The sequence below is a fragment of the Aptenodytes patagonicus genome, chromosome 12, assembly GCF_965638725.1.
Source record: "Aptenodytes patagonicus chromosome 12, bAptPat1.pri.cur, whole genome shotgun sequence".
In the NCBI taxonomy this organism is placed as follows: Eukaryota; Metazoa; Chordata; class Aves; order Sphenisciformes; family Spheniscidae; genus Aptenodytes; species Aptenodytes patagonicus.
The window spans coordinates 18058155-18081926 of record NC_134960.1 but is presented as its reverse complement, the minus strand read 5'-3'; the positions used below and the strand labels follow the sequence as shown (position 1 = coordinate 18081926).

General features: G+C 44.4%; 1 protein-coding gene across 1 annotated transcript in view; it reads left to right on the top strand.

Annotated features, from left to right (window-relative positions):
* The first annotated feature begins 1087 nt into the window (after positions 1-1087).
* PANK3 (pantothenate kinase 3) overlaps positions 1088-23772 on the top strand; it is a 30936-nt gene continuing 8251 nt past the window's right edge. The window contains exons 1-5 of the mRNA XM_076349725.1: positions 1088-1307; positions 14962-15314; positions 17171-17424; positions 18078-18254; positions 20623-20746. Coding sequence (XP_076205840.1) covers positions 1280-1307; positions 14962-15314; positions 17171-17424; positions 18078-18254; positions 20623-20746 — 936 coding nt within the window. The 5' untranslated portion in view covers positions 1088-1279. The remainder of the gene's footprint in view (positions 1308-14961; positions 15315-17170; positions 17425-18077; positions 18255-20622; positions 20747-23772) is intronic.

The window sequence follows — 23772 nt, the reverse complement described above, 5'->3', positions numbered from 1 at the left end:
AATTAAAGGAGCCATTTCCTAAACTGCTTCTGGTGTGTAACCGTGTGAGCACTTCCAGGAACAGTCAGGGGAAATGAAAAACAAACTTCCCCTTCCTTCTTTATTTACCGACGAAGAGCGCTCATGTGGCACTACACCGCAGGGGCCGCGCAGAGGGCCAACTCTGGGGCGGTACCAGCTTAGTCCGACATCCCGGTTACACAGTGGCAGCTGCCACGGCAGCGCAGGCCCTTTCCCCCGTCCCCTCTCTGGGGGGCCCCCTCTTGCGTGCCCCGCTTCCACACGATCAATGCAGCCGGCGTGGCCCGGCGGCCGCGGCCCGCCCGGCGCAGAGGCAGCGGAGGGGCCGCGGCAGCGGGAGGCCGCGGCCGCCTCGGGGCTGACAGGAACCGCCCGCCTCAGCTCCCCTCAGCCTGCGCGAGCCGCGCGGGCCGCGCCCCCCCGCGCCCACGCCAGGCGGTGGCGCCTCCCGATTGGCGGCGGGGCCGTGGGGTGACCGGCGGGCGGAGGGCGCCGCGCGGCACGCCGGGAGCTGTATGCAGAGCGCGGCGGGGCGGGCTGGGCCGGACTGCGGCTCCCGGCGCGCCTCGCGCCGCCCCGTGACGGGGCGGGGGGCAGCGCTGCGGCAGCGGCGGAGCGGGCGCGCGGGAGCCGCTGCGCTGCCTCGGCCCCATTGTGTGGCGCGGCCGCCGCTCCCCGGTGCCGGCCGCCATCTTGTGCCGGAGGGGGTCCGCCCCGGGCCGCCGCGTCCGTCTCGGCCGGGGCCTCCGCGGGGGTCCGGGGCCGCCCTCCTGCCGAGAGGGGCCGCGGCGGCGGGCAGCCCCTGCGCGGCGGCCGCGCCCGAGCGGCGCCTCTCCCGCGCCTCCGCCCCCGGGGGCCGCTCGCCCCGGCCGCTGCCGTGCCCCGAGGCGGCGGGAAGGGCCGCCCTCCGCGGCGCGACGCGGCGGCCCCGGGACTGATGCTCAGCCTCTCGCAGCGGGACGCAGCCGCCGCGCTGGGCCGGGCGTGAGGGCCACTCCTTGCCGCCTCCCGCCCCGTCTCCCCGCCCCAGCCCGAAAGCCGATGCCGCCGCTGGGCGAGCACCTGCCCGGGTCCCGGGCGTAGCGGTGGGCGCTGCCAGCGCCGCTCTCGAGGAGGCGGGCGCCCGCCGCCCACCGGCCGCGGATCAGGAGACCGAGGGCCGGCCCCGAGGAGCTGCCGCCGCTTCCCGCCCCATCAGGCGAGGGGCAGGAGACCCACCCCGAGCGCGGCGCCGCGCCCCGCCCGCCCCAGCCGCACCATGAAGATCAAGGATGCCAAGAAGCCGTGTAAGGCCGCGGGCTGCCGCAGCGCGTTCCGCCGCTCGGGCCGGGGGGAGGCGGCGTGCGTAACCGCCATGGCGGGGCGCGGGGACATCGGGGCTGGTTCGGCGGGTTGTTCCGATCTATGAATTTGGAAGCTGCCTGCCGAGACTCCTCTCGCTCCTGTGCGTCCCTGTTAAGTGACGTTTCGGGGTGCAGGTGATCTTCAGCGTTTGCGTTGGAAGGGATTCTCTTTGAATAGAAAGCAATATAATGAGTTTGGGGGGGATGGGTGCTGTTTTTAGTGAAGATGGCACTTAATCAGTGTACTAAACACCTGTGCAGGCGGCTGCAGTTGCTACAGTTTTGGTTTTTAAGGGCTAATCAACTTTTGGTTTGGTTTTTTTAACAGAGAATATTTGTTAATATGTGGGTATAAGTCTTTCATTAAAGTATGCTGAATGCTCTCCTTTAATGAGCACAGCTGTAATAATATTTCTTACTATTTATTCTTTTGGATTATCATACTCGTTTTGGAGGGCACAAACATGGTTCAGAATCAGGTGAATGCAAACAAAACCTCTAAGACTACTGGTACTTTTTTGTGGGAAGAGAGAATTGGATTGGGTAAAGTTAGCCTACGTACAAGCAGTGTTTTCCCAGTGTAACAGATATACAGCTGCGCAGGTTAACACATCTGTCGCACTTACGCAGGTGTACCTTAGCTGAAGGGGATGCAGGTATTACTCCACTGAGTTAGGCTATTTTTTCTTTGTCATCATACTTAAAGACATTTTCAGGGTGAGTTGCTGTATGGAAAAGATGGCTAGTCCTAAAGAGCTAGGCGTTCTCTAAGTCATATGACATGCCTGTCTAATGAAGAGCATACAACTAAGTATATTGAAAGTGTGTATTTTAAACATGTTGTTTGAGCAGCCCAACAAGAAGAAAACCACCAAACGTGTATTTAACACAGGAAGTATTAGTATAGCTCTAGAAATAGCTATAAACATGGAGTTGAGTTTGGCTGTGAAAATACTTTGTTTCTTGTGGTGTGTTAAGGAAACCCTAAATATGCATCTTGTAGCACACAATTAGCCATCACCTTTTATTAGTGCCAGTGTGTGGCAATTGCTGAATTGACTGTACTCATGTTTATGAAGAGTACAGTTCAGACAGCATTTTTTCCCCTGGTATAATATTTGAGGAATGATATCAAGATTCTGAAGCAGTAATTGGCTGTAAGATGTTATAGTGGTTTGGTAATTTAAAATGGTGAGAGTATGGCTGCTTCTACTGCAGAAACCTGCTAATTTCAGGAGTGTCTCTGCTGGGCCTCAAAGACTTTTCTGTAGTGGTGGATTTAAACCTCATGTTTAAATAACAATGCTAAATATTATCAAGAAGTTTTACCTGCTTAAATATGATAAATTTGTAGTTGCACTCTTCCAGTTCTTGAACCTGAACTTTGATGTTGGTTTTATGATGGGAATCAGAAACAATTGGAACTGCATAAGCAGTGGAGGGGAAGAGTACAGTGTCAAACTATGTTGTTTATTTCATCTTGACTCTTTCACACATTTTGAAGCTGGTGGCTTTTTTAAAGATAATAGCACTTAGTTTCTTAGACAGTGAACTTTAGACTTATTCTGCAGATCTCTGCTCCTGGTTAGTCGCACTGACTGAAGTGGGAGAGCAGCTGAATATTTGAAGAGGAGCAGATCCACTAAAGACTGAAGATGAGAAAGTCCATTGATGTTCAGGGGCTTCGACTACTGCTGTCGATTTGGTTTCTATGCTCAAATTGACCTGAAAGCTGAGTTGGGCTCACAATACCACTTTTAGGCTGTCTAGTTACAAATTATTTCGTTAAAACAGTTGTAGACACTTTTCAATACAACTGCTGAATGGGTATAGTGAGTATTTAATCATCTGTGTTGGAGCCAGATTTGATGCAGGAGAAAAATGGTTAATCATTATTTAACAAGAGGTCATTAGTCTGTTCTTAGAGCCTGCGAAGTGCAATTGAGAAGATTGCTTTAGCCTACCCGTACTTGTATCTGTGATGTTTAGCATCATGAAAGAAAGCACTATTGCACTGACTGAGTGCCATGTCTGTCATAAGAGAGGTGAGGGTGAAATGGAGACACCTAGCAAGTTCAGAATGTCTGATGCGGATGCACTGCCTAGACATGCTGGTGCGGTCCTCCCTTTAAAATCTTTGCCTGGCTAGGGCTGTTGCTACTTTGTTGTTGTAAAAACAGTGAGAAATGCAGCTGAATTTGTGGAACATGGCTTCTGAGACTGTCTTGAAAGAAACTAGTAAAGGGCCATTTAAATTTCTTTTGCAGGTGATGGGAGGATAACAGAAATTCAAATTAGGAAAACCTTGTACTAAGTAGTTGGTGTAGCAGTGGAAGCTGGAGAGGTTGTGGAGTCTCCATCCTTGGAGGATTCTTGAAAAAATTCAGAGGTCTTCAAGTCTTGGCTGGACAAAGCCATAGTTGACCTCATCTAGTGTTGGCAATTTTCCTGCTAGTATGACTGAGAGGTTGGACTTATGACCTCCAGAGGACCCTTCCAACCAGCAGTTCTGTGATAGCTCTTCTGAGGAAATGCCTCTGGGGAGGAATGGCTGGCTCTCGTAAGAGAAACTTCTATAGGTTATTTGGGGGTGGAGATGATAAGTGTGAGAGCAGAGAGTCTTGCAGAACTGCTACTGAATGAGATCTGCCTAAAGGGAAGAGAGGAGCCACTCATTCAGAGAGAGCTCTTCGTGTTGGCAGGGGAAGGCGAGGTGCCCAAAAGGAGGAAAGTGCCAGCGTGCTGTGCTCTTCAGGGGAGGTAGAGTCCTTCACCTTGGCTCTGGAGTGTAATGGACTGCTGAAGGAAAGCCAAAGGCTTCTAATATTTAGTACACAGTGTATGTTACTTTTTATAGTTTGTTTCTTCTAATTGTTTATTAAAAATAGTTTGAGAACAAATGCCTGCATTTCCCTTGAGGCAAATTGAGACACATCAGCGTATGAAAGTACATAGTAGAGATTTGCAAAATGCTGTGTCAATATAAAGAAAAGATGAAAATCTTAAGTTTATTTTCTCTAATGTGGTTCCACGGACACGAGTAGTCATTATGGACACAGGGATCCCATGCAGAATTTGTGTAGTAAAATTGATGAAAAATCCATTTAGGTTGCTGGAGAATCTTTTTTTAAATTGATTTTTCTGTTCATGGAACTTGCTGCTTAATCTTGTGGTATCCTAGCATTTTCTTATTAGTCCTTGAAAGCTGATTATTAGCCTATAGCTGATGTTACAGGCGCTCGTTTCACTGCAGTTGAAAAATGTATTTATAGTAATGGGTTAATATTGCCAGGCACAGTTTTTGCATCTGTACTGTGTTTGCATCTGTAAGTGTTAGATTACGCCCCTGCATGCTGTGTCTCCCTATAATAAAAACACCTATCCCCAAAGAGATTGCTGCTGAAATGTCAACAAAATTAACAGAATGAGCAAGGAGGGAGAAGATGAAAGCAGCAATATTTTGTCTTGTATTAGCTTTATGTGGTGTCCACTTGTAGATGTGATAAACCTAATGAAAAGCAGTTAAAATAATTGCTGATTACCACCTGTCCTCCCACTGGTAAATGTGGCCTTTCTGTAGCATGTTTAGAGGTGGCTGAGTGGGAAAGTGTGGTGAGTTTACGGAGTTTGATGGAGAAGTTTTCCCATGAGGGAAGTGGGAGAATGTGACAGTGCATGTCAGATACATTTAATTTGGGTGTTAATTCTATCCAGCCCAAATCTATTTTGAGCTGGACTTGGGATATTTGAACCAAAAACCTGTTACAAAACTAGTTAAGCAGAGAAACTCTCCGGTGTCTCAAGGGCTAAGGACACTTGATGTGCAGTTTTGCTCTGTAGAGGCTCATAGGCAAACATCTGTGTAACATGGGTACAGCAAAGGCACTTTGCTGCCTACCCATCAGGTTAATCCCACTTGATTTAGCGGTTCAACAACCTTTGGTGTGTTTTCTCTTAACTTGTCCCATTGGACATGTTAGCTACCTTAGACTGCTAGCTGATTTAGGTGTTAGAGTTTACCATTAATTTCTACTCTGCTGTATGCAGATGTTTTAGGGAAGTACTGGAAGCATAAGCGTGTACATAGAGGAAAATGCATTTGGAGAAACTGCAAGATACATTTAGTTTAAGTTTCTATGTTTGTAAACACTAACTGTGTAATAGTTCAGTGTAACTTTTATATAGTTAACTTGTTTGTCTTGTCAGTAATCAGATAAGAATGGGATCAAGGTTAGTTTTACTATCAAAGGCTACGTACTGAGCTGAAATGGAGGATAAGTTTTGTGCATCAAAACTGATAATACTGCATACTTTCAAAAGAACTGTTGCAGTGCTGGCAGAAGTAAACTTAAGTTTTCATGTGATTTCATGACCATTTTCCTTTTTTGTATTTTAAACCAGTATAGAATCACGAACTGCAGCACACTTTGGCAGTTGTTCCCCAAGCCATGTTTGTCCTTGAAGTGCAACAGTCTTACTTCTTAATAATACGTAAGCTTTCTTACAAAGATGACACAAAATCTGGTAGCCTGTTCTCTGCTGTCACTGATGGCTGATAATTTTTTTTTTTATGGTGCAAAGATCCCTGCTTGAATTAGGAGGTAGCTACTCTCCTTCGAAGGTTAGTTCTTGTTAATTTAATGCAGGGTTGACCCAGACTGTTATTTTTATCTTACAGTGAGAAGGAAATATTTTAAAGGTGTTTGTGTTTCAAATGTGTCATTACATTCATAGGAAACAGTAATCTGTTTCTCACATCTTTAAAAGCTAAATACAAATAGAGCGCTAAACTGAAGAATCTTATGCTTGACTGAATAAGGGGGAAGTAGTTAAGTCTTTGAGCGTGTACTTCCTGCAGCTTTGGATCCAAAACGGGTGTACAAAGTCAAAATACTAGATGTGGTCTGGGTGGAAAACTTCGAAGGTCCTCTGCTCTGCTGAAGCAGAACCCATAGAAAAGGAAAACACTTCAACCTTTTTGCTTGTATTGGCATGAGGAAGACTTTTTACTGTAATTATTTCCTTTCGGCATACAAAGACCTTATATGATAAGATATAAGTAACCTTAAGATTGCTGCCAGAAACTATGTACGCCAAGAACTTGAGAATTGCAAACACAAGAGAATGAGGCCTCCCTATGTAGCTCTAAAGAATTATTTAAAAAACAACCAACAGCCATCAGCTTGGGTTTTCCTACTAGGCAGAACTGCTACATCATTACTCGACCACAGCACCTTGTGACTGCACTCCTCCCATGCGGGAAGTGCTTTTCTACATTGCAGGAAGTAGTTCTAGGGAGTCCTCGTAAACATCATTATTTTTTTAACTCTGAGCAGGGTGCCTCTCAAAGCTATCTTCATGGCATGTACGGAATAATCTGTTGCTTTATAGCAAAGGTTCCTGGTTGCTCTGTCTACATAGGGACCACAGTGGCTCCTGGCGGAGCTGGGGAGTGAAAGAAAATCTGGATTTGGAATTAAGAGGTTGGATATTGTGATACTCCTCTTGCTGTCCTGCTGGAGACAGTTCAATTTGGTGTAAAGTATCACATTAAACCATATGTGTTTTGACTTCCCAGTTCGTGTTCTACTTTGCGTATTTGTGTCTTCTCAGACAGTAAAACTATGTGTTTTATGTATTCTTAAATAGAGCCTGGCTTGACTTCTAAAAGCAGAATGCATGGTTTTGAAACAGTTTTAAGGCAATTGGGCTTGTTGAGTAAAAAGCTCGATTCCTGCTTTTCTTTTTTCAAATCGCAGCTGACCTCTGCAGAGAGGAGCTGAACTTTCAAAAGACAGGGCACTGGATTTGTTCTGTGAATAGCAGTTAAATTCTCAGCAAGGAATACTTCTGAGCTGTACATCACTTTTTGTAGAGTCTTCCTGGGAATAAGAACAGTTATAAAGAGGAAGAGCTGAGAAAAAAAATCTTTTAATGACCAAATCCCCACAGAGCTGCAGAAAAAGCCCAGTTTTAACGCAGGTGCATTGATGACTCTTATGAATTGAAGCTGCGGAATGATGGTTACAGTTGTGCAAGTCCTCAAACCTGGTATCTGCAGAGCTATAAGCTTGAAACGAAGGTTGTGCAGTTGGTATTGGTCTTATCCAGGCACATTTCTTTAACTCTGACTGTCGTAAGGATCAAGCTGATGTCTGGGGATATTTTTTTCAAAAGATTGTGCTGCCGTCATTCTGCTCTTAAATCTCTCACTCAGGGAAGCATGACCCACAGAAATGAGTATAAAACTACTTTTTATAGAATCATTTATATATCCTCAGCCCAAGGTACGTGCCATGCTATTTTTGTCTTGTTCCAAGATAGCTTTCAAACACAAGACTGCCTCAGAATTAAATTTTTCATGGATTTGAGAGACTGTACCAGCTACAGATGCTGGTATATATGGTGCAGATACCATATGTAAGAATGAAAACTCTTGTGCTTCGAACATGCCTCAAAGAGTAGCAACACCACCTTAAGCAGAGTGCTCGTATATGTGGTGTAAAGTAATGCACAGGTTCCGTGTATTTATGGCATGACTTAAGGTAGATATGTCATCTTTGGCCATTGCCACCATTAGCCTGGCTGCCCTGTGGAGGGGAAGTCTTGTAGGAAATTCAAGCATGCTCTCCAAGTATGTTTTCTGAGTAGTCCTTTATCCTGAATCTCTCTGTGGCCTTATTTTAACCCTACAAATGAAATCACCTTTTTAGTAATGGGAAGAGGAACTGATGTTTTCTCATGGGTTCCTGTTTTCTCCATTCCCCCTGCATCCAGATAGGATGGATCCTGAGCCAAGATCCACCCAAAACAGAGTTGAAGGCTGCAGCAATAGGAGGAGAGTTCACAAGGTTTCCATGTTGTGTCCACATACAATTACGTTCTAACTCTGTAGAATCAATGTATTTCTGATATTTAAAAGTAGCTCAAGCATAGATAAATCTTCTATCCTTGCAGTCCCAAAATCGCAGCTACAGTTCAATTGATTGTGTGCTTGCTGTGTATCTGTATCCCCTTCTGTGTTTGGAAAATGAAGTGGCTTTAATTTTCCTGGCTAGACCTGTATAGAAATCAGTCAAGAGTGGCTTACATACACCAGAATCATAGGATCATAGAATAGTTTGGGTTGGAAGGGACCTCTAAAGGTCATCTAGTCCAGCCCCCCGGCAACAAGCAGGGACATCTTCAACTAGATCAGGTTGCTCAGAGCCCCGTCCAGCCTGACCTGGAATGTTTCCAGGGATGGGGCATCCACCACCTCTCGGGGCAACCTGGGCCAGTGCTTCACCACCCTCAGCATAAGAAATTTCTTCCTAACATCTAGTCTAAATCTACCCCCCTTTAGTTTAAAACCATTCCCCCTTGTCCTGTCGCAACAGGCCCTGCTAAAAAGCCTGCTGCCATCTTTTTTTATAAGCCCCCTTTAAGTAGGGGGGATAGGCTGCAATAAGTTCTCCCCGAAGCCTTCTCTTTTCTAGGCTGAACAACCCCAACTCCCTCAGCCTTTCTTCATAGGAGAGGTGTTCCATCCCCCTGATCATTGTCGTGGCCCTCTTCTGGACCCGCTCCAACAGGTCCGTGTCTTTCCTGTGCTGAGGGCTCCAGAGCTGGACGCAGTACTCCAGGTGGGGGTCTCAGCAGAGCAGAGAGGCAGAATCCCCTCCCTCGACCTGCTGGCCACGCTGCTTTGGATGCAGCCCAGGATACGGTTGGCCTTCTGGGCTGCGAGCGCACGTTGCTGGCTCATGTCCAGCTTTTCATCCACCAGTACCCCCAAGTCCTTCTCGGCAGGGCTCTCTCAATCCCTTCATCCCCCAGCCTGTAGTGATACCAGGGGTTGCCCCAGCCCACGTGCAGGACCTTGCACTTGGCCTTGTTGAACCTCAGGAGGTTCACACAGGCCCACTTGTCGAGCTTGTCCAGGTCCCTCTGGATGGCATCCCGTCCCTCTGGCGTGTCGACCGCACCACTCAGCTTGGTGTCATCTGCAAACTTGCTGAGGGTGCGCTTGATCCCACCATCTATATCATTGATGAAGATACTAAACAGTACTGGTCCCAATACGGACCCCTGTGGGATGCCACTCGTCATCAGTCTCCATCTGGACATTGAGCTGTTGACTACTACCCTCTGGATGTGACCATCTAACCAATTCCTCACCCACCGGACAGTCCACCCATCAAATCCATACCTCTCCAGTTGAGAGAGAAGGATGTTGTGGGGGACCGTGTCCAAGGCCTTACAGAGGTCCAGACAGACGACATCTGTAGCCCTATGTAGTCACTCCATCACAGAAGGCCACTAGGTTAGTCAGGCAGGACTTGCTCTTGGTGAAGCCATGCTGGCTGCCTCGAATCACCTCCCTGTCCTCCATGTGCCTTAGCATAGTTTCCAGGAGGATCTGCTCCATGATCTTCCCAGGCACAGGGGTGAGACTGACTGGCCTGGAGTTCCCCGGGTCTTCCTTTCTTCCCTTTTTAAAAATGGCAGCTATGTTTCCCCTTTTCCAGTCAGTGGGAACTTCACCGGACTGCCACAACCTCTCAAGTATGATGGATAGTGGCTTAGTAACTTCATCCGCCACTTCCCTCAGGACCCGTGGATGGATCTCATCGGGTCCCATGGACTTGTGCACCTTCAGGTGCCTTAGGTGGTCTTGAACCTGATGTTCTCCCACAGTGGGTGGCTCTTCATTCTCCCAGTCCCTGCCTTTGCCTTCTGCGGCTTGGGCGGTGAGGCTTGAGCACTTGCCGGTGAAGACTGAGGCAAAAAAAGTCATTGAGTACCTCCACCTTCTCCATATACCAGGTAACCAGTATATGGAGGTCTCCATATACCAGGAAACCAATCTGTTTCATTCCAGAGAGGGCCCATGTTTTCCCTCATCTTCCTTTTATCCCCGATGTACCTATAGAAGCTTTTCTTGTTGCCCTTGATGTCCCTGGCCAGATTTAATTCTATCAAGGCTTTAGCTTTCCTAACCTGATCCCTGGCTGCTCGGACAATTTCTCTGTACTCCTCCCAGGCTACCTGTCCTTCCTTCCACCCTCTGTAGGCTTCCTTTTTGTGTTTGAGTTTGTCCAGGAGCTCCTTGTTCATCCATGCAGGCCTCCTGGCGTTTTTGCCTGACTTTCTCTTTGTTGGGATGCATCACTCCTGAGCTTGGAGGAGGTGATCCTTGAATATTACCCAGCTTTCTTGGGCCCCTCTTCCCTCCAGGGCTTTGTCCCATGGCACTCTACCAATCAGATCCCTGAGGAGGCCAAAGTCTGCTCTCCTGAAGTCCAGGGTAGTGAGCTTGCTGTGCGCCCTCCTTAGTGCCCTAAGGATCTTGAAACTCCACTATTTCATGGTCACTACAGCCCAGGCTGCCCTCGAGCTTCACATTCCCCATCAGCCCCTCCTTGTTGGTGAGAACAAGGTCCAGCATAGCATCTCTCCTTGTTGGCTCCTCTACCACTTGGAGAAGGAAGTTATCATCGACGCATTCCAGGAACCTCCCGGATTGCTTATGCCCTGCCGTGTTGTCCCTCCAACAGATGTTGGGGTGGTTGAAATCCCCAATGAGGACCAGGGCTTGTGAGCGTGAGGCTGCTCCTATCTGTCTATAGAGGGCCTCATCCACTCTGTCTTCCTGGTCAGGTGGCCTGTAGCAGACCCCCACTGTAATGTCACCTGTCCCCGCCCTCCTTTTCATCCCGACCCACAAGCTCTTGGTCAGCTCCTCATCCATTCCCAGGCAGAGCTCCATGCCCTCCAGCTGGTCATTGACATAGAGGGCAACACCCCCTCCTCATCTCCCCTGCCTGTCCTTCCTAAAGAGCCTGTATCCCTCCATCCCAACACTCCAATCACAGGAGCCATCCCACCATGTCTCTGTGATGCCAATGAGGTCGTAGCCTTGCAGGTGTGTGCACCTCTATAACTCCTCTTGTTTATTCCCCATGCTACGTGCGTTTGCATAGAGGCATTTAAGTTGGGCCCCCGATGAAGCTGTCTTACTGCCTGGAGTTCCTTTGTGCTGCTCTTCAGGCGCTCTCCTGCTGACCTGTGATCCTTCTCCAGGCTCTGGGCATCTGGGCATCTCCTGGCCCTGGCATCAAACTGGTAGGAGTGGGATGGATTGAGGTTCCCCTCCCCTGGCATCTCTAGTTTAAAGCCCTCTTCACCAGCTTGGCAAGCCTATAACTGAAGATGCTCTTCCCCTCCTCTGACAGATGGACCCCGTCAGCCCCTAGTAGACCAGGTTTCTCAAAGCGTGTCCCATGGTCTAAGTAGCCGAAGCCCTGGCTGCGGCACCAGTCCCGTAACCATTTGTTGACTCGCCAGATTCGACTGACCCTTTCAAACCCCTTCCCTTTGACCGGCAGGATTGATGAAAAAACTACCTGTGCTCCCGAGTCCCTTACCGCCGCTCCCAGGGCTCTGTAGTCCTTCTTGATAGTCCTCAGACTGCTCCTGGCTGTGTCACTGGTGCCCACATGAAACAGCAGCAGCGGATAATAGTCAGTGGACTGTACGAGGCTTGGTAGCCTCTCGGTGACATCCCTGATGCGGGCCCCTGGTAAGCAGCACACCTCTCTAGAGTGCGTCCGGTTGGCAAATGGGTGCCTCCATACCTCTCAGAAGAGAGTCACCTACTGCTATCACCCGTCGCCTTTTCTTCGTTGCGCTGGTTGTTATATGGGGGGCAGATCGGGCTGCATTACTCAGCTCCAGCGCTTCTCCTGGTGTGACAGGACTTTCCTCTTCGGCCTGCAGAGTGGTGAAGCGGTTTTGCAAGAGCATCTCAGGCTTCGAGGGAAGTCTCTTCTTCCTGCTGGTCCTTGCCTTTGCAAACGTCCATTCTTCTGCATAATTGCACCCCACCCCCACCCCCCGCTCCCTTCTGTGTGTGCTGGTGGGGGAGTTTTTGGCTGTTTTGCCGTGGGCTGCGGGTCCGCTGCAGGCTGCGCTTGGAACCAGCTATCTAGCTCCTTCTCTGCCTCCCTGATGTTATGCAGCCTTCTCACCGCCTCCTGCAGCTCAGGCACCTGCTGCAGGAGGTCCTCCACCTGGGCACACCTTTTGCAGGCAGGTCTGCTGCCTGTCCCTGCCCCAGGAGAGAGGTCTAGGCACTCCCTGCAGCCTGACGTCTGTGCTGCAGCCTCTCCCTTCAGCCAGAATCCTTGTGTAGTATCTTCTTCTGGGTTGCTGGTATAAGGAGTAAGTTAACTGTATGTGGGCCCAGTTGCTTGTCAGAACTCCTCCACCTTGCAAATGAAACTTGAGCAATGTACTAACCAGCCAAATCTTGGCAAATTTTCAGTAGAGAAATGTGAAACTTCTTGGGATTTGTTGCAGCAGTGAAAAGTGACCTATTTCTTCAGTCTCAAAATCCTTAAATTGCTGTTAAGATCACTCAGTTAACCCAGAAAACTGATATTGTACAGCATGATCCCATTTTTCAGCATAAAATATGTTCTCATTTGAATTATGGAATAAACTTCCTTATAGTTCAACTGTTCTTGTTTTTTACTTGGCATACAAGATTCATATACCTTGAGATTTTGAGAGATGTGACTGATGCTGTATTTGCAAAAGCCTTTTGGATCATTTAACATGGGATGCGGTGGGTGTTCTGACAAACAGGCATGACTTGCACCAAATCGTCCTTAAGCTCATCACTTGAACTTTCAGCTGTTTCCCCCTCTTTCTTGTTGTGGAAGACTAGATCCTAGCTATTCAGTAGGCTCACTGAGCAGGAAGAATACCAAGTATTTTAGGTAGTACTTGGCTTGCTGTGTCCTAGTTAAATTCTGAACGGGTTGGATTGACTCCTATGTTCACTTTCTGGTCTGCTGGGTGAATCGATTTCCCTTCTTTGGTTTTGATCTTGTGACGTTGTTTACAACAAGAGACTGAAACTTAGTGAGATCGCTTAATAAATCATCAGTTAACTGTGGTCAAACAGTAAGATGACAAACTTTCTTATGTGCAGAGTCACAGTGCGAAGTCGTCGAGTATGCAGTTGTAAAGTCAAGTCATATGTGACTTTATGCTTAGTCTTATGCTTAGATCTCAGCTTTATAGAACAGATACCAGGTTTATAGCACTTCTTTATTCCCAGTTGGAGCTAAATTTTACTCACAGAATTTATCCTTGTATTTAAATTTTGTTTTTCAAGATGAGTAAGGTTACTGACTCAATCTTTTTTGTTAATATCTGACAATATTCTCTGGACATCCATTCCTGAAAGTTGAGGCAACTTTTAAGTGTCTTGTCTTTTTAACTTTTGCACTCATGTTATAAATGAACTGGCATGCAGCAAGCCTGGACTAAATACATTAAAATATTTTGGTAGGCCATTCTTCTCAAGGATAGATCCCCACTGGTAATGTAAATCCAACATAATTACATCTTACTCATGAGGAACATGTTAACATCTTTTCGGTTTTGTTACTGAGTTTCATGCTTCTATAATACATGAATTGCATCTGAAGAAATAAATTGGAATACTACAGAATATATTTAAAAACAAACAAACAAACAAAAAAACCCAAACCAAACAACCCAGCAAGTGATAGGGTCAATTAGGAAATAAGAATATGAGCTTCCCAGCTGGATGTTCAGGATCTTTCTTAAAGCTACAAATTGAGTTTTAAACACTGTTTCTGGGAGATGACAGTGGGGAAACTCTCAGATGAAGGTGTTGTCTTTGCTGTAGGTTGCTGAGTATCTGTTTTACCACACACGGTTAAGAAGATTTGTTGATAGAGAGATATTCAAATCATGGTCCTAAATGACATAAACCATAGAATCCCTGTTAGGAAGTGCAGTCATCCCACAAAAGTGACAAAAACAAAATACTTGTGTTTTAGTATTACTGTTTTGTAGTATGGAAATTCACCCTTCCTATCCAAGATACAAAAAAAGAAAAATTGGAACCTAGCTTCAGTAATACTTATTTTCTATCTTGCATGTGCTTTTTGATAGTACTTTTTGTTAGCCCTTTGTAACTTCAAGGGATGTATGAACGGCTCTCTTCAGCTCCATAAATTGGGCATCTTAACTGTGTCAGTTTTTAAAATATATGCAAATAAATTAATGCTTCTCTCTCAAACGAAACATGTTATTAGAGCAAAAGATAACTGTTGGAGGAGGAATACCTGTCCTGCCGCTGTTGTCAGCTATAATGTGTAACCTGCTTTCTCACGAGTGTGCATTGCAGTCTTTGTGCTAAACTATGTCAAAACTATTACTTTAGGAGTGAAGGTTACTCTGATCCTTTGTTCTCAAAAAAAACCAGTGGTTGAATTTTGTTTATGAGTTGGTATGAAAGATACAGTATGGTTTGGGGAGGTTTTTAGTTGGGTTTTCTGAGCACATTTGACAGCATTTAGATGTGTAAATAGAGTTGCTCATTTTTCCTTTTTTACCTGTGGCCAGAGGGATATTTAAGATCACGTAGTGGAAATGAGTACTAATTCTTTGTTCCTGTGAGGATTTTTGTTAATGTCTTTCTTGTTGAAAAGTATAGCATTGGTTTAGTCTTAAGTTACATGTATTGCTTTTGCTCTTTAACAAAGCTAATCAATCAATTCTTGTATCTTTACAGCTTTTCCATGGTTTGGCATGGACATTGGGGGAACTTTGGTGAAACTTGCATATTTTGAACCTATTGACATCACTGCAGAGGAGGAGCAGGAGGAAGTTGAAAGCTTGAAGAGCATCCGCAAATATCTGACTTCCAATGTAGCCTATGGATCCACTGGCATTCGAGATGTCCACCTTGAGCTGAAAGACTTAACGATTTTTGCTCGAAGAGGAAACTTGCACTTTATTCGATTCCCAACTCATGATTTGCCTACTTTCATCCAAATGGGAAGAAATAAAAACTTTTCAACACTACATACGGTGCTCTGTGCCACCGGCGGTGGCGCTTACAAGTTTGAAGAAGACTTTCGTACAGTAGGTAGCCTATCTTTCCTCATACTGAAGCTGATGCTAAAAGCATTGCTGATGATGGGTTGAAATAAGCAGTATTTTGAAAAACTGTGCAATGCTCAAAGATTATTAATTATTCATTTGTTTTTCAGTCTTAAGTATGATAATCTAGAAATATACGTTCTGACATCATCATAATAAATATGAAGATCTAATGCTAACATCTAATTAGAAACTTCCATTAATGCCGTGAAATGCAGGACACCTTTGTGGAAGTTAGCTATTTTCTAATCTGTGTTTTCTCCCATGGGAAATGTGCTTAAACTGCTGAGGTGCTTGAGTCACTTTGGATTTTCTTTCCTAAGCAGTCTTTGATGATAGGTTTTCAATGTTTGTGGGTGGGATTATCCTCATTAATTTAGTCCAGTGCATTGTTTAGAGATCTGTGACAAAACACATCTCTCAGAGTCTTTTTTCAACTGCAGAGTGGTTTGGGATTTTCCTGAGGTGTTTTGACTCTTCCCTTGACAATCAAAATTGATCATTTGTTTAGATGCCGTTTCTGTCTCAAGATAGTTGTTGCTAACTGAGAATCTTATCACAGTATCCAGTGTGCACATGTCCTAGTTTTAAAGTGGCTGCAGACCTCTTGTGCTTCTAGAGACAAGAAGACTTTCAATAGCACAAAATGTTTGGTTTCAAAAATCTGCTTGTATTTCCATTCCTGTGCCAGTCTTGCGTTGAGCTGGTACAACTGTTTGTGGGGTAGAACTGTACAGCAGAACTATCTGTACAGCAGAACTAACTCATTATCTAAAACCCCACAGAAATATTTTATGTTGGAACAATTCCTTGATCTGCTCAACAGTGAAGCTTCACAGTTGTGCCATGGCAAGAAAAGCTGAAGGAACCTGGGGAAAGAGGAGGGGACTGGCAGTGCTGTGATCTGGTACTGATGTCAGTCAGCAGTGTGCAATCCGATCTGATTGTGAAACTTCATAATCTAACTGCAGGCTGCTTTCTGAATGTGAGCTCACCTGATTCAGAGATAGACTTTATGGGTGGTTTTTTCTTGGATTAGCTGCCTAATTAGACTCTACCTGTTGGAATTCCCTGTTGCAGTAAAGGAGAAGCATGGTCACTCGTTTTGTGAAAGCCTGGAGTTAAACTGGATTAAGTATGGTGTGAAATGACAGCCCTCCTGGAATCCACGGCACCTGTTAAATTGTCTTTCTGCTTTATGAGAGAACAGCAGCTTAAATGTCATGTGCAAAACTGAGGAAGAGCTGTAATGAGCCTCAAGTCCCATAGGATTTCTGACCTTTGGTTTTCTTATGATCCTTGGAGTGTTAATAAAGTTGCAAGGATAGTTAGTACAATGCCATTGAGGTTTTAATCTTAGGTTTTTCTGCTGACATCTTAGAAACGACTGCTTGACTTCTAAGATGGGGGAGGAAACCCACAAACCTTGAAAAGATGTGCAGATGTGTGAGTTTCACCAAGATGACACTCAATGGGGCCTCTAGGGTATTTGGTGACCTTTTTTTGATTTCAATTGATAAAAAACGTTGGTAATTTTTCAATGGATTATTGTCTGAGTATCTCAAAAGTTATCTTTGGGCCTACCAAAGCAGATATACTGCCTGTCTGTTCTTGATTCAGGTCTGAGATCTAGATTTATAGTCAGAGTAATTTGCTAATCGATGTATTCAGAATTTACCTCTGAATTCTTTGTTGGCTTTATAGTGGGATTGAAGTTCCTGAATTCATCGCCTGAGATAGTTTCTTAAAGTTAGGCAGTACAAATATACTTATAAATTTGTAGCATGTTTAAGAATGTTAGAACATGTTGACACCGTCTTTTTTCTTCGTTAACACAGATTGGAAACCTCCAGCTGCACAAACTGGATGAGCTTGACTGCCTTGTCAAAGGCTTATTGTATATAGACTCTGTCAGCTTCAATGGCCAGGCAGAGTGCTATTATTTTGAAAATGCCTCAGATCCTGAGAGATGCCAAAAGATGCCTTTTAACCTGGATGATCCATACCCATTGCTGGTTGTTAACATTGGTTCAGGAGTCAGTATTTTATCAGTCCATTCCAAAGACAACTATAAAAGAGTAACTGGAACAAGGTAACTTAAAAACCTAAGTTGGGGTTGTTACTCTATGGAACAATGAGCTTTCTGTTTTCAAAGTGGTTCCTCTCCCTGACTCCCCACACCTATCCTTTCCCTCACTCTGTAGTATGGAAAAGTATTTTATCTTTAATTTACAGCTGCATTCATTGAAGCCCATTCCCATAGTTCTGTTATTGAGCAGATTTAGCTAGTATCTTATTTATCAATCGATGAGTGCTAGAAGTGCTCCGTAGCAAGAGTTTTACAGGTTTTGTCTTAAGTTTTGATAATGTGTCCAGTGAACCTGTGTTTCTCTTGCTCCGTAAGAATAAGTATGTCCGCACATGTTTTACAGTAAATGATCAAGAATCAAAATCAGTGGCATGATGTGTGTATTTAGGGAGTTTGTCTCTGATTAAGTCTTCCAGCTTACATTTTGAGAGTTTATAACTCTTTGTTAGCTCTTGCTGTATGGTTAGCTTCTTGTAAGTGACTTATATAAATCTTAAATTGATTGACAGCTGTTTGCGTAGTGAACCTTGAGCAAGAAAGCAGTCAGCTTGGTATCTAAGGTGGAGGGCTTTATTTGTTTATTTTGTTAGTCAGACATAAGAATCTTTGATGTGAGGAGGTACTATTTAAAAGCAACTAGTTTTCTTTCTTCTTAGTCTAGGTGGAGGGACCTTTCTTGGTTTATGCAGTTTGTTGACGGGCTGTGAAAGTTTTGAAGAAGCTCTGGAAATGGCATCCAAAGGAGACAGCACACACGCTGACAAGCTGGTTCGAGATATTTATGGAGGAGACTATGAAAGATTTGGCTTGCCAGGATGGGCTGTAGCATCCAGGTAAGCAAGAGATCTTTTTGTTGGTTCTTCTGCTGGTTTGGGGGAGCTTCAAAAACAAGGCTTAAACTATTAATACAGAGAAAACTGCTTTTTGCAAACTTATACTGTAATCAAGTTACGTTTTTATCCTAAAAGTATATATACTCAGTTTTCCTGAAGATTTAAAGCCACATGCAACTGCAGGCACCTTCTAGCAAGGTATTGAAGAAACCTCACTTGGTATGTCATATACAGCATTACATGAGTCGGAGAGAATGTGAGGTGATCACAGGAGTGGCAAGAACAAACTGCAGAGGAAAAACAAAGCCATTACTTTCTGACTTCCTAGAATCTTTTAGTAGGGCCATTGTCCAGAGGGAAGGTGAGTGGAAGACGTCATTTGTGTTGCTCTTACAGCAGTATCTCTTCTTTTTTTTTTTTTAAAGACTCTTGCTTTTTTTGGTTGTCAGTACAGGCACCTGGCATAATGTTTTAACTACTTTTCTCACTTACGAAGGCTGTTGAACACAAACAGTTTGCACCATGAGAATGAATGTATTTTACTGCCAATGACAGAGGATTTTTGTCATAGCTGCAAGTTTTATTTCCATTGGGGAAGATTATTGGTGATGTTACAGCTTCTCTACCCTTAAGAAATGTAAGAAGAATAAACTTTGGGAGTGCAACTAATATGTACCTAAGAGAGTTCATTAAACTCTCATTTGGGGCAACCCCCAGTATCACTACAGGCTGGGGGGTGAAGGGATTGAGAGCAGCCCTGCCGAGAAGGACTTGGGGGTACTGGTGGATGAAAAGCTGGACATGAGCCAGCACTGTGCGCTCGCAGCCCACAAGGCCAATCGTATCCTGGTCTGCATCCAAAGCAGCGTGGCCAGCAGGTCGAGGGAGGGGATTCTGCCTCTCTACTCTGCTGAGACCCCACCTGGAGTACTGCGTCCAGCTCTGGAGCCCTCAGCACAGGAAAGACACGGACCTGTTGGAGCGGGTCCAGAAGAGGGCTATGACAATGATCAGGGGGATGGAACACCTCTCCTATGAAGAAAGGCTGAGAGCGTTGGGGTTGTTCAGCCCAGAGAATGGAAGGCTTCAGGGAGACCTTCTTGCAGCCTATCAGTACTTAAAGGGGGCTTATAAAAAAGATGGGGGCAGACTTTTTAGCAGGGCCTGTTGCAACAGGACAAGGGGGAATGGCTTTAAACTAAAGGGGGGTAGATTTAGACTAGATGTTAGGAAGAAATTTTTTACGCTGAGGGTGGTGAAGCACTGGCCCAGGTTGCCCCGAGAGGTGGTGGATGCCCCATCCCTGGAAACATTCCAGGTCAGGCTGGACGGGGCTCTGAGCAACCTGATCTAGTTTGAAGATGCCCCTGCTTGTTGCCGGGGGGCTGGACTAGATGACCTTTAGAGGTCCCTTCCAACCCAAACTATTCTGTGATTCTATGAAATCTTTGCTCTAATTCGGTAGTAAGAGGTCTTAATTCACAGTAACTTGATTCTTCTCCCTCTCCAGCCAGCTGAGGCCAAGAGTCTTGAGAGAGCGTATGCTGAGAGGTTTTAATATGTGCAAACCTTACACTTTTAGTCAATACATCTTAACTCTCTCTGTATATAGGTACTTTTTGTTCTCATTTACTTTTTAAAACCCTTAGTATCTTTAATGACTATTTTAGTTTTAGAATAATCAGGATTCTAGCTCACTGAACTGACTTAGATATGGCACAGAGTCCTTAGTGGTAAAATATCATACATAACTATGTATTCTTGTCTTGTTTTTTCTTTTTTATAATTTGTAAGAAATGATCTACTGTGTATAGTAATGGAAATGCCCTTCTAATCTAGAACTCTTCATTTATACCACCTAAATTGCAGTCTATTGGCTGTTTTTCTATTTCAGAGGATTGTGTTCTATCATAAAACCATTCAACTCATCTCTAGTTTACTTCTACTTTGAGAATAGAGGATTGGATAGGTACTATGAGTGAGGAAGCAAGCATGAGGAGTTGGAGGATTCACCAGTCAGACTTAGGCATTGACTTAATTTACAACGACTAGATTTGCAGAGTAGTCTTGCCTAAGAATAAGACTACATTTTGCTGTAGATGTTTCTTCATGGAAGTCAACAATCTAAACAAAAATATTTTGTTGGGGGTCATTATTGTAACAAGATTGACTGTTTCCTGTGAAGGAATAAATACACATGTTGTAGTGTCAGTTGTCAAATTGCTGTATTTAATACAGGCTTAAAAAGGGAGCTCCTTAAGAACAAACATGAGACTTAATTTCTGTTATAGTGTAAAAGTTACATTCTGAAATGACTTCAAATGCACATGAATCACTTTGTACTTAATGGAAATTTTTCCTGTTCTAGTTTTGGGAATATGATCTACAAAGAGAAGAGAGAGTCTGTTAGTAAAGAAGATCTTGCAAGAGCCATATTGGTCACCATCACCAATAACATTGGGTCTATTGCCCGGATGTGTGCAGTAAATGAGGTAAAAACTTCTGACAAGGGAATGATCTATCTATAGGTCTATTATTTGGTTTCAGCTTAAATGACTGCTAAAATGATGTATCATTTTAAACCTTTTAGTATGTTCTGAAATGAAACGAAGAAATTCATGTAGTATTAAAGAACTAGGAATTGGTTCAGAATATTTTGACTGTCTTTGGAGAAGTGGGACAAGGATATCTTTGCCAATGGGGAGGGTATCCTGAAGAGGAGGGCTTCAAGCTAGCTTTCTTAGGGAATGGAGCCCGAAGTCTGCAGAAAAGTGAAGGAGCAGGGGAGCACAGGATGTTGTGATGAAAGGACTTGAAGTCCCCTTGCGAAAACAGGATGATTGTGGGCCCAATTTAAGTCTCTGTACAGAAACACATGCGGCATGGGATACAAGAGGACCTGTAAGTCCTGGTTCTCATGAGGGACTATCCCGACCTCTATTGGAAGGGTAACATGGCAGATCACAAGCGATCCATGCTTCTCAGTGTGCTGGGGACAATTTTTTGACGCAGGTGCTAGGCAGGCTGACTAAGCAAGCATGGTGCTGGACTTGCTGTTCATGAGTCAAGAACTGGTCAGGGATTTCAGTGACAGCCTTGAAATAGTAAAGTTTAAGATCCTGAGGAAAGTGAAGAAGGCACGTAGCAGAATGGAGACTCTAGATGGACTTAAGTTGAACAGGATTCTGGTTTGGGGGGGGATTATTTAGGAAGTAAGATCTTGTGGGAGGTTGTCCCAATGGCATAAGGAGCCCAGAATAGCTTGTTGATCTTCCAGGGTAGCATCCTCACAGCAAAAACAAAAGGTGGGATACAGACTGGCTAGGGAGTAGCATTGCAGAAGAGAGGAGGGTGCTGGTAGACAAGCTGAACTGAACACAAATCAGCAGTGTATATGTGCAGTGGTGAGGGCTGACCTTGTACTGAGATGCATTAGCAAGGACATAGCCAGCAGGTCAGAGGAGGTGATACTTTGGGCATGACCTCTTTCCCTCTCTTCTCCAACCACCACCATCACCGAAAGAGAAGCTAGACAAAAGACAAACTAGAACAAGTCTAACGGACAGGTTACCAAGACAGGGCCCTGCCCTGGAGCACCTAACGTATGAGGAGACACTGAGGGATCCGGGTTAAGCCTGAAGAAGAAGCTGAAGCCTGGAATCATTGTCACTATCTAGAGAGGGTTACAGGGAAGACACTGCCAGGTACAGCCGTGCACAGCAGAAGCACAGGAAGCAATGGATGCAACTTGTAGCAAAGGGAATTCTGATTGGTATAAGGGGAAAAAGATGTTCACAATGAGAGTGGTTAAGCCCTGAAACATGGACTCAGAGAGAGACTGTGGACTCTGTGTCCTTGGAGAGTTTCAAAATGTGACTTGAGCAACTTCAACATTTAAGTTGCTGAAAGACATGCTTTGAGCAGTGCGTAGGACCTGATGGCCTCCAGCAGTTTCTTCAAGCTGAAGTAGCTCGTAGAAAGCCTTGTTTCTAGTTAAGCATTATTTTTAATTTTTACCAACTCTTGAGACTTCAAATTGTTTTGACATCTCTCTTCTTACTGGTTGATACAGAGACGGTTTCCTGCCATCTTCTATTTCTCAAAGCTCTGCTCTAACAGAACCAGTATGCATTCAGTTTCAATATGATTAGCATGGAGAGTCGAACCTATGGAAGAATACTGAATTGAGGCATAGAAGATACGGGTGTCTGAGCACCAGGGATCTCCTCATTCATTATCAACAAACTTTGGATAAAGTGAGGTTTAGTAACAGCTTTCTTAGAGAAGACTAAGGGTAACTGTATTTAGAGCTCTGCTTAAAATCTGTGGACATAATAATCTCAGAAATATCAACAACCTTGTTAGCTGCAAGGAGTTTTTCAAGTTTGCTTAGGAGCCAGACTAATATATTTTTCTGTTCTTAATATTGCAAGTTCTCCCTCAGTTTCCTTCTCTGTCTTTCTCTCATGTCTGTCTTGGAGAAGAAAGTCAATTTTGTGGGTATTAAGTTAATGTTGGCTTTTTTGCTTTATGGCAAAGCTTGATAACAAAAGAGTTAAAATGAGGGTGAAGTTGAAAGTACATACTAATAGCCTAAGTCAAATGTATGCAATTTATATTTAAGGGTGAGGGTAAATGACTACAAATCAGAACTCATAAACTGCACAAATTAGCTTTATTCCAAGGGTTTTTTTGGTCTAATTCCAACTATGTCACAGAACTACAAATCATAAGGTTAATAGGGATACACAAACTAATATCTTGAACTGATGTATAAAGATAAAATGGATTTAATTATTTTGGCTTCCTGCTATAGAGCAGAATTATGTTTGGGTGCCTTAACAGCGTGTTTACTTTGTCTTCACTGTGAACTAATGAAGATGGTGAAAAACAATTGCATGTTAGTCATTTAGCTACACGTTGAATTGTCATACTAGTTTTTGTAACAACTTGGATACGAGTATTCATCTAACATAATTAAGTGCTTATTTAAGCACTGTGTTAAGCACTAACACAAATTTTCTTTGGTTCTTGCTCTCATATCGTTAAACCAGTGTTTAATGTTGCTTCCACTTAAATGTTGGATTTATTTCAGTGAATGAGGAAAATTAAATGATTTTCACTTTTTTACATTTGACTTGATTAAAATTCACAGCTCACTTCTAGCATTTAAGTCTTAGTCTAATGTTATGCTGAGGTACATTGAGGTCTGAAGAGGAAAGGAACATCTGTTATGTCTTACTGTCTTCGGCTTCTTTACAGTGCTGCCTTGTTGCATATGGATCAAGCAGCATTGTACAGGGCTATGAAGGCATTGAGTCTTCTCTACCAAATATAAGTATTTTTCATTTAATTTCACTTTTAGCTGGGCTGTTTCTTTGGCTTAATTACTGAAAATGCTCACTTAATTTGAAACACAAATGCTACTTCTCTGTAAATTAAGTCCTTTAATTCTTGAGGGTTGCACGGTTTTTCCCCAAGTGTGCTGTGTTTTAAATTTCAGAACCATGTTTTAATT